Here is a 16189-nt window from a genome sequence, read left to right on the forward strand (position 1 = left end):
CATTATCAGGCAGCTGGTGCTCATAGCAAGCCTCACCAGACAGCTTCAGTCCATATCGACTGTACAGGATGGAGTTAAGGGTCTGCAAGGACATCCGATTTCTAAGTTTGCTTTTTACCACACTCATCTGGCTGAATACACTCTCGACTCTCGCTCTACATGCTTCTCCAATGTGATCACATGCCAGCATGGAACAGTGTTCAGCGATAGCTAATGCCATGGTGGCCTCAGCCTTTTTTGCAGAGTCAATTTTTTAAATCATAAATGGCAGTTTGTTTTGGGTGGAACTGTTATAAGGCTTTGCCCTTTGAGTATGTTTTTAAGTTGTCATGTGTTTTTTACATCACTAAGTTTGGCGTAGAAATCAGCCTTACAATACAGGCAGTATGCCTTTGTATCATCTCCAATAAACGGCTTCAACCAACCTTTGAATTCAGGTTTTAATTCCCACTCCTTTCTGTATTTTTGAGTGTACAGTTTAGACTGAGACATGATGAGCTAGTCAGCTAGATGTTTAGCTTATGTCACAGAGAGGCAGACACACAGTGGACAAGGTGAGTAAGTGACTGAGGCAGTGTGAGTCAAATGCACTGATTTATTTTAGACAAAGAACATTTTACATTTGCATCCCGCCCTGAATGTAAGCCAGGGCAGGATCAGCCAGCGGCAGCTTCCCGCATGCGCAATCCATTTGCAGTCTGGACGGGGAGGGGTGAACATCTCCTGCTCTGACTGCAGCTGGGAGGGACTGCTGCGCGAGGACTGGGCCGCCTGTGAGTGCTTTAGGACGGGGTGGGGCCCACGGCAGCACCCGCTGCTGGTTGAGAAGAGTAAGAATGATACGTGCTTTCACGTTAGCCTCCAAAAGTCTCCAATAACACCAGAAAGTCGCTAGATTTGTCGCTTGTCGATTTTTTGAAAATGTGACGATAGAGGGGTCTGAATACTCGCCAAAATATAGCAACAAAGTCACTAAGTTGGCAACACTGACAATAATATTGGATGGCAAGTTATATAGGCTGAGTGATTGGACAGGTTTCTTTGCTTCTGCATGACATGTTACCACACATGTAGCCAGTAAATAGACCCCTCTACTTATACCCAAGTTACTAGCTAGTGTTGTAACACTCACACCACAGAAATTCATTATGTATTTATGTTCAATTGAAAAACAACCAAAAAAAATTTAAAAAAAATTTAATGTGGACCCAGGGTACAAAGAAAACAAGAACCTAGACAGAGCCACATCCATAATGGGCTGAACTACCAACTGCACATGGACAACATGCCAAGTTATCTCAAGCAGCAAAACAATTGAGTGGACTCAATAATATCCCGAGTAGCAAAACAATTGAGTGGACTCGATAATATTATAGTCATTGCAACATATCACTTTCAATCAGAGGACTAATGTATTCATGTGGTGTTAACTACAATTCAGTGTTAATTGCAGAACATGATGATACAATGTCAATATTTACAGTTATATTGATTAGATGCTAATCAGTGCCTCTGCACTTGAAAGATAACCTCGGTCCATCAGCAATCTCATCCGCCCTTTCCTCCTCCTCCATGTAACCTTGACTCCATATTCCCTCTCTGGGGTGTCTGTTGCTAAAATCTCTGAAATCACGGTGTGTGGCGGGGTCATCGGCTGTGACGCAGGCAACAGGAGGCGAAGAAAGGAGGAACTACCATCATGGTGTAATTCTGGAGTCTCTACATCAGGTGGGGACAAGACATTGTCCGTGCCAGGGGTGTGGTGTGTTGCTGAGGCAGGAGTCCGAGCAGAGCATGACGCTGGGCTCTTGCAATGTCTGGCAACATTGGCAGCTGACGTTCTAAGAACCCCCACACATCTGCTAGAGGTTGATGCTGCATCTTCCGGTGTTACCTCTGACAACCGTCTCCTCTCAGCTGTCCCTTTCCTGGGAGAAGTTATCAGTGTTGGTGTCTACGTTTCATCTTGATTACTTAGGTACTCTGTACTTAGAGAACCAACCTTATGCGCTTGCAAGGAGAGATTGGACTGTTGACCTTCTCTGAAAAGATAAGGCTTGGAACTTGCAAATACAACTTTTTTTCTGGATAAGTGAGAACTCCTGTCAAGAATTCTTGTTGCAGAGAGGCACTTCTTCCTCCCTCGCCTTCCTCTGCGTGCAGGGGGCGGTAGTTGATCAAACTGTGGACTCACCTGAAATTGAGTGAGAGACGAGACATCTTTGAACATGTTAGTTATACATTATTTATAGTTTGAACGGACAACATTCAGAAGATAGTAAATAATTACTTTAAAAACATGATTAATTATCATCATACACATGATCAGTTATCCTAAACTGTGATTACCCAAGAACTACAGGCTGTGCAGCTGTTCTGTCGCTGCTCCTCAACCAGAAATGACTTGGGATTGAGTACGCCTATCACTTGAGGCACGTTGTGGTATCTGGCGTCATCAAGTGGTGGATCAAAAAACAACAGCCACGGCTTCTGTGAGTTTGGAAAATATGTCTTTCTTGTTTTACGTGGCATCAGAGATCATGGCTGAGGAGCTGATGGGATCAAAATAAGGTGAAATATAAGGTGACGTATCAAAGTAATGCAGTATGGAACAGATGTGGTATATAAGAAACGTTATAACGCTATAGCTTGCTTTGGGTTAAGTAGCTAGTTAGCTACAACAAAAATAAGAGTGAAGTACCCTTCCATGAACACAGTACGGCTTCGTATATCACAATACGTACCTGGGTGTATACTGCATGTCAGAAGTAGCTCGTTATCAATGTTTTGAATAAATAATATCAGAATCAGGAAGGACACAGATTTGGCATTTGCTCCGCTGTCCTCCAAGTCTTGTGGTTAACATAATGGCTAAAGTTGATTGGTTTTCACATCCACTGGGTTCAGCCCATTGGATATGCAAAGACCACATGACCGGAATCGCAAATACTGCGCCAAAATTCAAACCCCCTTTCACACCGAATGAAAGGAGGTAGAGATCTAAAAACTACCTATCAACTTTCATTTTCGATTGTCATTGTTTAATTAAGGAGTCAAGTAACCCAGAACAAAAGCGCTTCACCATAATATGAAGGTTTGTTATTTTCAACATGGTTAAAGTTGCTAGTTAGCTGGCTAAATAACTGGATTAAGTTAAAGTTAGCTGGCAAACTAAACGCGCTAACTACTACCGCTAGCTAGCTAACTACTAGTTTACGTTATTTTTGGGAATATTTTTCTACCTTTGTATGTTAGCTAGCTAACTATAAACCCGTGGATTAGCTAATTTAGCTAACACCATCATGTTCTAGAAGACTGCGTCATAACCATAGCTGATATTTGAAAGACTGGTATTTCTATTCTAAAATCGTTAGCTAGCTAGCTATAGTAACAATTAGCTGTCTGCTTTATTTTTAATTGAAACAATCCAAAATATTTTAGTATAGTTAAGTTAGCAAGTTACTAGAGTAACGTCAGCGCAAATATGGGAAACATAAATTCATGATGTGATCCATATCCGAAATACATTTAATTCGGCGTTGTTACCAGGTTACGCAAGCTAGCTAACGCTACTTTAATTTAACCATCAAAAGAACCTTGGATATTTTTTTGAACTAACAGCTTTTGCATCGACAGTCTTGCTTGCTTAGTTGCAGCATATCAACTCAGGTAAAAAGTTGTCAGCATCTGATTCGACATGATTTCAGTTTCGCTATCATTTAGCCATTATAGCTAACTAGCTCTAATCTAACCAGCTTTTTCTGCCCCATGGGAAATGTTGTTGTGACTTTAACGTTACCTGTTATCTCTTCAGACATCAATTGAAGTCAAAGGGCCAGCCTCTGTAATCTGAGCAAAATGAAACAGAGCCCAAGAAGGCCCCTGATCCTTAGGAGGAGGAAGCTTCCTTTCCAGCTAAATGAACCAACACTTGATGGCTCAATTGAGGAGCCAGATGGACTACGACACAAGGAACCATCCACATCCAAACCCTCAGGTGGCCAGTGCTTTCCTGATGGCATCCGCATCATGGACCATCCCACTATGCCTGGCACACAAGTGGTTGTCATCCCCAAAACTGCAGACCTTCAGAGTGTAATTGGGGCCCTCACTGCCAAGGGGAAGGAGTGTGGCTCTCAAGGACCAAACAAATTCATCCTTCTAAGTGGTGGCGGCTGTATCGAGGATGGTGCAGATTCTTTCTGTCAACCTAGCTATATGAGAGGACGCAACTCTGGTAGGGGTAGCATGGCTCTTGTCACACAGCTAGAGAAGGAAACACCAATGGACTGCCTAAAGGATACTAGGACTTTGACTACAATTAAACCATGTATGTTTATTTTCTTTCATGATTTTGGGTTAAATTACCCTCCACTTTTTAGGTGTTGTTTAACTGTTTGATGAACATTGTTGATGCGCACAGTTTTTATTATTTCACAGTGAATAGGGACCTTGATTGCAGTCCTCTAGATGACAGCCTTACTAACATCCAGTGGCTTGGGAGGATGAATACAGACGGTCTTGACCCAGATCCTGCTAAGAAAGTTGCCGACAAAGAGAATCATGACACTTGCCAACAGATTCTCCAGGTTTGGCTCCTCTTTTAGCTTCTCTGTGTGATTGTCAACGGACGTATGTAAACAGTGATGCTCAAGGAGGGTGTCACCGGCAACGTGTTATATGTTTATCTAGAATGTTTCAAGTGTTGCACTCAAGTGTGATATTAGTTCTGTGTGCTTGGTGCATTTGTTAAGTCTTCAAAGAGTAGTATCTAAATAGGCCAAACAAAGCCAACCTCTCTTTTGTTCTGTTTTGCAAACAGTCACAAAGTGAGCGAATGGAAGCACACAGGGTTGTCAAAGACCCCTTGTCAGAGAGACCACCCTACTCGTACATGGCAATGATTCAGTTTGCCATCAACAGTAAGAAGAGCAGGAGGATGACATTGAAAGAGATCTACACTTGGATTGAGGATCACTTTCCATATTTCAGAAAGGTGGCCAAGCCAGGCTGGAAGGTAAACATCCACAATAAGCCCTTGGTCACAGAACAATTTTATTGGTGTCACTGTAATAGTTGAGGACAAGATCGTGTTACAATAGAAGCAGAAGAATACCCTTTAAGCACCCAACAAAAACGTGTATAATTGCCAATGGCATAAGCCACATCCTCTTAGTTTGATATTGTCTATGCTCGACAGAATTCCATCCGCCACAATCTTTCCCTGCATGACATGTTCATCCGTGAGACAACACAAGATGGCAAGATCTCCTACTGGACCATCCGCCCAGAGGCCAATCGCTGCCTTACTCTTGACCAGGTTTACAAGGTCAGCATGATACCCACTTTTCTGTTCTAGGTCATATTTTGTCGCTGGCCAATTACAACTATGGGACTCCACAAAATGACAAATCCCTGCATATAACAGTCTTAACTCTGATATTTACTCATCTCTATGATAACTCTGTCCCTTTTGACCAATTGTCCACCCCCACAGACTGAGTCTGATCCAACTTCCATCTCGTCTCGGACCATGCAGGTCTGTGAACAACATGTAAGATCGTTTTACCCTTCTTTTCATCTGTGGCAGTCAGTCAGGGAGGACAGGACAGTCGGAGAGAGGACAGGACATGCTTTCCATCTGCTCTTGTTTAGCTCATTAAGCTGACAATTAATTTCAGGGGAGATGCGAGGTGTAGGCAGAGAGGCAGACATCACAGGACCACCGTACATAGTCAGTAACTTCTTCTACACAGGTCTAACTCATGCCGTCTTCATATGTTGTCTTTGAGAAGAGAAAGGGACCATTTCAATTAGAATAGTTGTTGGGAATAAGAAGTTAACATCTCCATTGTCTCCCGCAGCAACAAAAGAGAATTGCTCCGGAAATCAAGAAAACATCTGCCAGTGTCCCTGGTGAGTGAGGGAAAGACGTGGGGGGAAACAAGCAGCTGGACAATTACCAAACCTTTGAGAGTTGGAAATTATTGATGTGTAGCTGTTGCCTCATTACATTTTTTTCTGCCATCCATATGTTCAGAGAGGAAGATGAAGCCCCTTCTTCCTCGTGCAGACTCCTACCTGGTCCCCATCCAGCTGCCTTTCACCCAGTCACTCTTCCTGTCCTCATCCACACAGCTCCCCCTCTCTGCCCCCCAACAGAAATCTAGCTCCTCAGGGGGGGGCAAGAGGGTCCGTATAGCTCCTAAGGTAAAGTCTCACCATCACCATATGTATTTTTTTTTTTTTTTTTTTTTTTTTTGAAGTGCCGGGAGGTTACTTGATTCTCTATAGTTATTAAATTAATACTCTGGGACTGTGTGTTTGTCAGGTTACGTACAGTGATGCCTCCACGGTGATGCTGTATGCTCCTCCAGTTGAGGAGATGAAGGAGGAGCAGGTCTGTGTGCCCCTGACCTCCGTTGCCCCTAGGGCTGTTCTGACCAACACCAGGAAGGAAGTCAGTAGCTCCCGTCGCAAGCAGCGCCTCGTCCTCCCTTCCAATGAGGAGCCCATGCTCCTCTTCCCCGACAGCACCTTCTTCGACTCGGGCCTGGCCTCCGACGGCTCCGCCTTCCAGGACGCCGAGCTCGATCCCCGGCCGGAGCGTGACAGCCCCTGCAGGGAGTTCTCTTTCAAGACCCCCATCAAGAGCAGCCACCCAGCCTCCTCCACCCCCAGCAAGCCACCCACTGTACTGTTAGAGCCCTGGAGGGTGACCCCGCTGGGCAAGGAGAGAGGCGGCATGCTGGACTTCAGCCCCATCCGCACCCCCGGCCCCAACTTCACCCCGCACCGCCATGACCACACCCCCTTCAGCTTCAGTAGCACTCCCTTTAAGGACCTGCCCTTGTTCAACTCCCCTCGCGAGCTGCTCACCTCTGCACGCTCCTCATCTGTGGCTGGCCCCACCGACACCTGCTCCCCGGGGCCGAAGCGTCTGCAGGGCTGCTCCAGAGTGCTCCAGATCGGGGGTCCCTCCACAGCTAACCGCTCCCTTACGGAGGGCTTGGTCCTGGACACCATGAACGACAGCCTGAGCAAGATCTTGGTGGATATCAGCTTCTCTGGCCTGGAGGATGATTATCTGGGTATGGGGAACATCAGCTGGTCTCAGCTCATCCCTGAACTCAAGTAGCCACTGCCGAGCAGAGAGCACGACCCTTTCAAAGTTCTTTGCTAGATGATGAGACTATGGCATCCTCATTACCCAAGCTGCTCACATCATCTTCCAATCTGTAAATGTGGGAGTTTTTCTAACTTAAGATTTTTTTTCTTTGTCGTTGGTTGCTTTTGTCAAAACTAACCAGTCTTTTACCTCTCTCTTGGTTGTGTTTCATGCCACAAGCTTAAGTGACCATATTTTGATTACAATTCACTGCCTCCCACGATAGTCTTGAAGGAACTACTAGAGAACAGAAAAGTATGTTGATGTGTAGCCTGCATAGAATATGTATGTTAATTTGCACATTTTGTAATATGTTTTGCTCTTTAAAATGTACATTTATACATAGATAAATCATCAAACTATCCAGTGAGACCGACACTACCATGCTAGAATATAAGATGTGGTGCCTGAGCGAGTCTCCATTTTTGATTGGACCTCTGAAAGGACGTAACATGATGTACAGATGATCAACCACCAATGAGAGAAAGTAATAAACAACAAGGACTGTCTACACCCAAAGGAGATGCCATTTTTGATTGACCAAGTCAACACTTATTCTAGTGCACTTTTGTAACTTATTCTAGGCATGACAGTGTCCAATCTACTTTGTGAATTTTGAAAGAGTGGTAGTAGATTCTTACTCACTATGTAAAAGCATAAAGTAGTATGGTGATTGTCTTCTATTCCTGTGTTACTCCGTCTGGGTAGAAGGGAAATATATTTGAATTAAAAAAAATGTTTGAATTGTCATTGGAAGTTTTTTGGCTAGAAGGTTTAAACATTTAATGCATGAGTTTATGGTTTTATCTTGATCAAAGGGTCATAGTTGTTACTTTGTTATGGGAAAGGAAGGCGGCATTTGTATATGACCATTTCTGAATGATGTATGGCTTTTTCTAGTTCTTCTCAGTTCCTTTGTTAGCTGTGCTTGTGGTGGACATCAGCTGATATCTCAAAGTGCTGTACAGAAACCCAGCCTAAAACCCCAAACAGCAAGCAATGCAGGTGAGTACCAAATACCACTATGTCAACATTTGCTGATGAGCGTCATTTTAAATGTAAATAATCCACACAAAACATCGTATTTAAAGCGTAAAATTACACCTAATTAATTAAAGTAAACAAAAACAAGTGTTTTTTTTTTCTGCAGAACTAACTTTCCCAGCAGTGAATGTTGTAGAGTTAACGGCTCATTTTCCAAATCTAACATGCCTTGGTATTTACATCCATATACAATATGGAGGGCACAGCAATGGGTGTCTGTCCGTCCAGTCAGTATGTGAGTAAAGAGGCGTCTTTAGTAGGTCGGAACTTCCTGCTGAGCCACCTCCAGCAGTATCTGGAGCTGCTTACTGCAGTAGTCTGGAGAATAGAGAGGCAGTCCTGTCAGTGACTCGCAACAGCCATAACTATCCCACACAACACCCTCATCTGACATTTCTGCTATCAGTAATTCAGTATGATGACAACGACATAGTGGCATGATAAGGATGTGACTTACTGAATATTTTTCTCCATCGGGTGGGCAGGTGTGAGCGGTGCACGGTCAGGTAGTAGACAGGGATTCCAGACAGGGTGAGAGCACAGCTGCCCCCTGTGTTCCAGGGGTCTGAGTACAGAGACAGCCCAACGATGAAGAAGCACACCACTGTGAAGGTGACTACAATGGCCAGCGGCACCTAGTAGACAGAGTAGAATTTTGAGCTGATCATAGGAATAAAACTAGGTAAACGGTCAAGAAACCGCCAACTAGTAAGTACCAAACAAGTGACATTAGTTCATTATAGTAGTCATAGCAACCTTGAAGGGTCTTGGGTGGAGGGGGAAGCGGTAGCGATGGATGAGCATCCCCATGGTTGCCATGGCAATGAAGAGCCACCGAGAGGAGGAGGCAAAGTTGATCAGCTGGAATATCTCTCCTCTTGCCACCATCACTACCACCAACGGATACTGCAGGAAGGACAACACAAACATCTCAACTGGACCATGAAAGCAAAGCATAGACCTACCTCATCAACCCAATAAGGACATCCCCACAATACAGATGTCTGTAAAGAGACTAATAGGGTTAGCAAGGATGACTATGGGCAGTAGTAGTAGACTGTACCAGTAGCAGAATAGCAGGCAGAGGCGTGTTTCTACGGATATGGATCATTGAGAAGAGGACTGGCCAGTGTCCCTCCCTGGCCCCCACGAACAGCATCCTTCACCACGGACAGACAGACGTCTCGTGAATAAAACCAGCCAAGCGTACATCAAGGGGTACATTTCTGAATTACGAGAGTGCAGCATTATTACCTGGGTGCTCCAAAGACGCCACCGTTCAGCGCACCAAGACAGGATACAGCTACCAGTACAGGAATCACAGAGGCCAAGCCGTGAAGCGCACGATTGGCAAACGTCTGCGATAAACAGACAGCATATATGAGACTGACATGCAGTTCACTTCATATGCAGTTATTTTCCGTCTCTTGGCTTTGACCATCTGATGCCACAGTACTGACCACAGCCACAGCGTCAGACACAAGAAGCTCCTCTGCTGTCATCATGGTGTAATAGGCCACGTTGACAAGAATGTAGCACACAGTCACCGTCACCATGGAGAAGATGATTGCCCGTGGGATGTTTCTGACAAAACAGAGCAGACAAACTAAGACATGAGGTTACTTGATTTTTTTGTGTGGAAATAATTGGTAAATTGTTTTTTTAATATAAAATACCTATTTGGGTTAATGACCTCCTCTGTGACAAAATTCAGATAAAACCTGCGGAGAAAGTAAAATATGTTAATTTATCAGTTAACAGTTCTTTATGGATAACACAACAATGGTATGATATGGGAATTTCTTGTGCACTGTTTACCATCCACCATAGGCATATAGACCAGAATAAAAGGCCAATGGTAGCTTATCCAGTGTTAATGTATCAATCTCAAAGCCATTCTGAAAGTTCTCTGTCTGTCCTGGGGAGGGGAGAGAGGAAAATGAGTTAGCAGGGTTTGATTGATTAGGGTCCTGTCTATATTGTGTACATCGTGTATCATGTAACTCTACCAAAACCACTACCCCACCTCTGGCTAATGCCGTGATGCCAGGAACGATAATTAAGACCAGGGCAAACATCTTGATGAATGTCAGCGTGACCTGGGTGCGAGCTGCCAGGGTCACACTCCAGCAGTTTATCACCACCACAAATGCTACAGTGAGAGGAGGAAGATAAACCTTGTTGAAATAGTATACCATAGTAATCAAACAATTCACAAAGTCTTATCGGTTGTATTTTATCACTCACTCACTCCAAGGATGCTGACCAGTTTAATCAGTGCTGTGGGAGGAGCACAAGGGCTGAAAAAGGGATCCACCACATAGCGTCCGAACGCCAGGGACACGTAGGATGCTGCAGCTGGCCTTTACAGTCCACATGGAGTACAGTATTAAAGTATTAGAAAAACTTGTAGTAAACTATACTGTCTCCTAAACTATTCTAAGAGTGTATGCACAGAGACACGGAGATACAGGCTGCTGACCTGATGAATAAAAACTCTGCCCAGAGACGCAGGAACGCAGGCAAGGGTCCTAATGTCTCCAGCAGATAGGTGTAGTGACCCCCTGACTTTGTAAAGGTGGTTCCCAGCTCAGCATAGCACAAGGCCCCTGGACAAAGGGCAGAGACAGATGACACATCTCCCACAGGGCATAGGCGTCAGTTCAACGTAAAGTTTTGATTTACATTTGGCTGAGTTGTCAACTAACGTGAAATCACAAAAAATGTCACCAAGTCATTGGATTCCTTGGGTGAAAAAAATACAAAATTCCCTTAGTTGATTACTTTTTTCAAATACAGTCAGTTTTCCCACATTGAATTTGCTGATTGAAATGATGTGGAAACTATGTGGACTCAACAAGTTTTTGCTCAGTAGGCTGGGATATTTTCTATTGTATAACGACCTCTATACATTCAGGAAACAGATTTTTTAAAATATTAATTATTCAGTGCATATCATTAGTTATAGCTGTGCTTATAGCTGTGGTATAATAAAGTTAAAAACTGGGTAATACCTGGGAAAGGTCAGGCATACATCCACCCCATGCTACCCTTTTGATCTGTTTATTTGGTCAGCCATAGGCTATTACCCTATAAACAGCCGTAATTAATAATACAGATCTTCATTTTATCACTTTTATTCCTAAGAATTTTCCTGCACAGCAGTAAATTCAAACTTGTAGTCTATTTGAGGTTTAAAAATACTTCTGAAGTTTGAAATTGTAATTTCCACTGAAATTTCTATTTCATACTTGATTTGCATCAACTCCTACAAAAATGGCCATTAATTATAATCCACAGGCTCATTTTCCTGCTGTAGCAAACTGGCTCAAATTAAGATCCAACATCTGTATATTAACCCATCAGTTTAATAGTAAACATTTGGACATCTGTGCAAGGACTCATATACTTGAAGGTTAATAAATGTTTTAAATTATGTTAATGGTACAAATAATAGTGGAGCATGTATGACAATAACTGGTACAGTGAATGATCATCTGGTCAAGGTCCACAATCCTCTGGTATTTGCACATGCGAACAAACCTTTGTACCTATAAAGTAACTTTGACTTATCTTATTTAATTAAGGTAATAATTAAATAAGATAAGTCAAAGTTACTTTATAGGTACAAAGGTTTGTTCGCATGTGCAAATACCAGAGGGTTGTGGACCTTGACCAGATCATTCAACTAAGTGAATACATCCAGCACAGTTTACTGCCAGCGAAAATACAGTGAGTACTAGATGTACTGATGTAGCCTACATTTCCATTAGAAGAGTGAATGTTGTGTGCTGCCTGTGAATTAAAGGGGCAGTGCAGTCAAATGCATGATTTACCTGTGTTTTATATATATTTCCACACTATGAGGTTGGAATAAGCTGTTTGAAAAGACTGCCTGAAAGTTCAGCTTGTTTTTCCCTGCCTGGCTACATCACCGGGCAGTGTAAATTAATAGACCAATAGCAATAATATACCTCTCTGCCAATAACAGCTAGATTTCAGGTTACATTCCCCCCCATTAGGCTCCTCATTCAGACCTTTCCCATACAGTCCAAGCAAAATTCTTGCGAGATAAATTGCTTTTTGCTAAGAAGCTATTTTTGTATATTTTTAACCATTTTAATTGGGGAAAAAATCACAGTAAGGTGCTTCACTGTTACCTAGAAATGTTTTAATATTGAGATAAAAATGGCTGCATTGGACCTTTAACAATACTGAATCAGACTGATGTGTGAATATCTAATACAAATGTTTCAAGACGGATATTGTGTTAGCAACTGCCACTCTCAAACATCACAATTACGCTCCTCTTGCTCTCATAGGTACCCAGTACCTCTTAAAATGACAGTTGGTGCTTACCGAAGGTGGAGAGGACCCCACACAGTGCCCAAACCACCAGTGACATCCCCACACTACCACTGTTCATCAGAACCCCTTTTGGTGCAATGAAGATGCCGCTGCCCACCACGGTACCGATGATGAAGGAGATAGCCGGAAGCAGACCTATTGTCCTCCTCAGGTGGATCACTTCATCTTCTTTCTTCTCCTTCACCTTATCCCCCTCTTCCTTCGACTGAATTCCATCTATGCCCATGCCTAAGCAGCCTTGAAGGTGTGAACACACACCTTGTTTAGATAGCCAGCCTTACACCAACACGTTCCAGTGAATAAATCAAATACCAAAAAATTACGTTTAAGCAGCAAAAATCCCTTCACATTCCAGTTTAAAGAAAACACAGAGGTAGTTAATTTAAGTGAACAAAAAAGTATTCTCTCTTTATCAACTCAAAAATATAGTAATTCCCTTTATGGATAAACTATAAAATTAACATATCCCTTTTCTTATACTGAAACTGCTTGTATTTATCCAATGAAGATTGCTTGATGTAGAGGACGAGTGTGAAAGACGAGACAAGCTAGGGGAGGGTGACAAGCCGAGTGGAGCTGTATGAGCTGAACGGGTAGACTAGTATACCCCTCACACTTGCACAAGGCCCTTTCCCCTGAACTTGTTTTTTATCCCCTCATTGGCTCTTGCAAATCAGCACAGCCAGTAACCATAGAAACTCACCAATCCTGCACAAGCAGAAAACAAAGCCAGCAGTCTTCCCAAGCTTCAACAACATGAGTAATTAAGGTAGTTTAGACGGTCAAAGCCATGGTGCATTCATTGTACTGTGCGTGCGTGTGCGGGCGGGCGTGTGTGTGCGCATGCACTAAAGTTTTTTGGGGTCTCCGTGTGTGCCGGTGTGTGAAGTTTTGCTTGTGTGCACAGCTATAAACACGGAATACCATGGGGAGAGAACCCAAACACCCCTTGTAGCGGCAGCTGTACAAATAACAGGGGGGTCGCTTACAACAACAACTTCACAACAAAGAAACTATACATGCTATAGGAGCAGATGGCCTAGTTGATGTTCTCACTAATATCCACAAAATATCAGTATAATTCATTCAGAACCAAATCAGAACCAAATAACATCCAATTTGACAAAAATGTCAACACTAAAATGGGGTTGAATGCAACATCAAACAATTGGCATGTCATTTCTGTCTCTCTGCACACACGCCTGATGAATAAAACCAAGGTCATGGAGTTTGTCCCTGTGTGTGAACTGTGAAGTATTTCTGACATGAGCAAAGAAACTTCAGCTTGAGATCACATGTGAGGGATCAAACAGCAAACTGTGAAAAAATGTATCTGGCCTCTCTTTCCTTAACGCTTGGGAGACTGTGGCTGCCCATTTCAGTTAATCCATCGCTTGGCTCCCTATTGTTAAAAATCTTTCAACACAGCAGTTAACAAAGGCATTATAACTGCTTTATTTTCATTTGACATGTTTGTTGTAATTGCATGTGTTGACAATGGTTGTCAGCATTTCCGGGAAAATAAGTATCACAATATTTTACCACTACACCATCACATTATGTGATTTGAATAGTACAGAAAGGCAAAGTATGCCATTTTTTTTCTACTTTTCATGTTTATTGAGCTGAAAGTGTTTGAGAGAGATCCCTATTGCTATGAAAAATAAGTATTTCAAACATCAAGTCTAATATTTAGAACCTTCTAAATCTGTCTCTCAACAGAAAATTAGTAAATGAAAGTCTCTTAACACGCAAACCTTACTTTGCACAGTATATAATCAGCTCATGGCATAGTTATTTTGAGTTTTTCCAACTTCATTGCTTTCTGTCCTTGTCTTACAAAACACTGACGCAAATGTATGTGCAAATGCGCCATTGTTCCAGAGATACCACAAATCAATTATCATATTCAGTGGTTATATTTATGAATTAACTAATAATTGAATATTAATAATATTATTAAATCTGCTTGACAACATTCATTTTTTGGGGAATTGCAAGCATCTTTTGGGGGATGTCAAGAGGTCCCAAACGATCATCTGGAACCCCACCATTCCGGCACGCCGGGCGAGCTAAATCAGCACACCTGGAGGTTCACGCATGAATAAGAACGCAAGTGATTGGCTGCCTTGTGTTCATGAGTAATCGCCGAAAATGATTGTTGGCGAATGCGGAAGCAAAATAAGAGCATGTAGATTGCCTCAGAATGTAAACAAATTGGTACAAGGCAGGTACCACCGTTTTTTGCAATTAAACTTACCACCACCACATAATTGACGGCACGTTTCACGTATTCGTAAAAACGTTAATGTTTGTTTGACAGTCGGTGATTCGTATTTCCATTTTGTCGGCACAAACAACTTAAAGAGAAGAAACGTTAGTTACCTACAGTAAAATGAGGAGCAACTCATCCACCTCAATGGCTCAGACTCTCAGCTTCGGGTCTGTCCGTCAAAGCCCCCGGCTGAGTTAAAATGTTGCGCTGACACATGGACTGTTGGACTCAGCTGTCCAGCTGCTAATGGTTCGGGGGGATTTCCAAGCTGCTTTCGACACATGTGAGAGAGGTCTGGAGAGCATTTTAAACGCGGAGCAAAAGGACAGCAGGTGGGTATTAATTATTAGAATGTGCTCTGCTTTTATGACATGGTCCTTGATGCATTGCATTATTGGACTAAACCGTTGTCCAGCTGACTTTCAGGTATAGGGAGTTGACGGCTGCACTCAGCATTGTGGGGATTCAACCATTGTCTGAACTCAATCAGTGACCTGGTGCACTGGCATGGATTCTGCAGCATTATGCGTGCCCTGAGAAAATACCTGCCAAAGTAATGCAGATGTGGTGAGGAAAATGTGAGATAGAAGCTGTTTTTCAGTCTCTCAATCCCAGCTTTGATGCACCTGTACTGACCTCGCCTTCTGGATGATAGCGGGGTGAACAGGCAGTGGCTCGGGTGGTTGTTGTCCTTGATGATCTTTATGGCCTTCCTGTGACATCGGGTGGTGTAGGTGTCCTGGAGGGCAGGTAGTTTGCCCCCGGCGATGCGTTGTGCAGACCTCACTACCCTCTGGAGAGCCTTACGGTTGTGGGCGGAGCAGTTGCCGTACCAGGCGGTGATACAGCCCGACAGGATGCTCTGGATTGTGCATCTGTAGAAGTTTGTGAGTGCTTTTGGTGACAAGCCAAATTCCTTCAGCCTCCTGAGGTTGAAGAGGCACTGCTGCGCCTTCTTCACGATGCTGTCTGTGTGGGTGGACCAATTCAGTTTGTCTGTGATGTGTACGCTGAGGAACTTAAAACTTACTACCCTCTCAAATCAAATCAAATCCAATTTTATTTGTCACATACACATGGTTAGCAGATGTTAATGCGAGTGTAGCGAAATGCTTGTGCTTCTAGTTCCGACAATGCAGTGATAACCAACAAGTAATCTAACTAACAATTCCAAAACTACTGTCTTATACACAGTGTAAGGGGATAAAGAATATGTACATAAGGATATATGAATGAGTGATGGTACAGAGCAGCATACAGTAGATGGTATCGAGTACAGTATATACATATGAGATGAGTATGTAGACAAGTAAACAAAGTGGCATAGTTAAAGT

The 16189-nt window shown here is 43.0% G+C and overlaps 3 protein-coding genes and 1 pseudogene across 8 annotated transcripts in view; 2 read left to right on the forward strand and 2 right to left on the reverse strand.

Annotated features, from left to right (window-relative positions):
- Nucleotides 1-575: 575 nt before the first annotated feature.
- LOC118370768 (RAD9, HUS1, RAD1-interacting nuclear orphan protein 1-like) lies at nt 576-2532 on the reverse strand (annotated as a pseudogene).
- On the forward strand, nt 2440-7918 carry LOC118370766 (forkhead box protein M1-like). 4 transcript variants are annotated; one of them, XM_052492457.1, is made up of 9 exons: nt 2440-2583; nt 3815-4330; nt 4441-4589; nt 4823-5017; nt 5201-5329; nt 5498-5554; nt 5865-5916; nt 6041-6210; nt 6332-7918. In XM_052492457.1, the coding sequence occupies exons 2-9, from the start codon at nt 3859-3861 to the stop codon at nt 7136-7138; spliced, it is 2031 nt and encodes a 676-aa protein (XP_052348417.1). In that variant the 5' UTR covers nt 2440-2583; nt 3815-3858; the 3' UTR covers nt 7139-7918. The 4 variants fall into 4 exon arrangements, with proteins under 4 accessions (XP_052348417.1, XP_052348416.1, XP_052348419.1 ...); XM_052492456.1 differs by lacking the exon at nt 2440-2583 and adding an exon at nt 2944-3094; XM_052492459.1 differs by lacking the exon at nt 2440-2583 and adding an exon at nt 2944-3094 and having other exon boundaries at nt 5498-5539.
- A 6-nt stretch (nt 7919-7924) lies between these two features.
- LOC118370767 (cystine/glutamate transporter-like) lies at nt 7925-15111 on the reverse strand. Of its 2 annotated transcripts, none has more exons than XM_052492462.1 (12): nt 14970-15111; nt 10695-10821; nt 10460-10575; nt 10239-10364; nt 10031-10130; nt 9889-9933; nt 9673-9796; nt 9467-9570; nt 9276-9372; nt 8969-9118; nt 8670-8847; nt 7925-8530 (listed from the first exon to the last, which is right to left on the reverse strand). In XM_052492462.1, the coding sequence occupies exons 1-12, from the start codon at nt 14989-14991 to the stop codon at nt 8466-8468; spliced, it is 1254 nt and encodes a 417-aa protein (XP_052348422.1). In that variant the 5' UTR covers nt 14992-15111; the 3' UTR covers nt 7925-8465. The 2 variants fall into 2 exon arrangements, with proteins under 2 accessions (XP_052348422.1, XP_035611780.2); XM_035755887.2 differs by lacking the exon at nt 14970-15111 and adding an exon at nt 12572-13183.
- Nucleotides 14597-16189, forward strand: part of LOC118366394 (FGFR1 oncogene partner 2 homolog) — a 112468-nt gene continuing 110875 nt past the window's right edge. The window contains exon 1 of one of the 2 annotated variants that reach the window (XM_052492460.1): nt 14597-15187. Coding sequence is in view for 1 of the 2 variants with exons in the window: in XM_035749027.2 (XP_035604920.1) it covers nt 15102-15187 (86 nt within the window). In the remaining variant the exon portion in view is untranslated. The remainder of the gene's footprint in view (nt 15188-16189) is intronic. The other variant, XM_035749027.2, reaches the window with a different exon arrangement.

Source organism: Oncorhynchus keta, chromosome 33 (genome assembly GCF_023373465.1).
Source record: "Oncorhynchus keta strain PuntledgeMale-10-30-2019 chromosome 33, Oket_V2, whole genome shotgun sequence".
NCBI lineage: Eukaryota > Metazoa > Chordata > Actinopteri > Salmoniformes > Salmonidae > Oncorhynchus > Oncorhynchus keta.

What these genes read in the sequence shown, in the direction of transcription:
- LOC118370766 (XM_052492457.1), top strand. Translation starts at nt 3,859, where the DNA reads ATGAAACAGAGCCCAAGAAGGCCCCTGATCCTTAGGAGGAGGAAGCTT. An exon ending in TTTGACTACAATTAAACCAT is followed by an intron (nt 4,331 to 4,440) that starts GTATGTTTATTT and finishes ATTATTTCACAG; the next exon opens with TGAATAGGGACCTTGATTGC. An exon ending in CTCTTGACCAGGTTTACAAG is followed by an intron (nt 5,330 to 5,497) that starts GTCAGCATGATA and finishes CCACCCCCACAG; the next exon opens with ACTGAGTCTGATCCAACTTC.
- LOC118370767 (XM_035755887.2), bottom strand. Translation starts at nt 12,806, where the DNA reads ATGGGCATAGATGGAATTCAGTCGAAGGAAGAGGGGGATAAGGTGAAG. An exon ending in GCAGAGTTTTTATTCATCAG is followed by an intron (nt 10,576 to 10,694) that starts GTCAGCAGCCTG and finishes TGGACTGTAAAG; the next exon opens with GCCAGCTGCAGCATCCTACG. An exon ending in GGCGTCTTTGGAGCACCCAG is followed by an intron (nt 9,373 to 9,466) that starts GTAATAATGCTG and finishes TCCGTGGTGAAG; the next exon opens with GATGCTGTTCGTGGGGGCCA.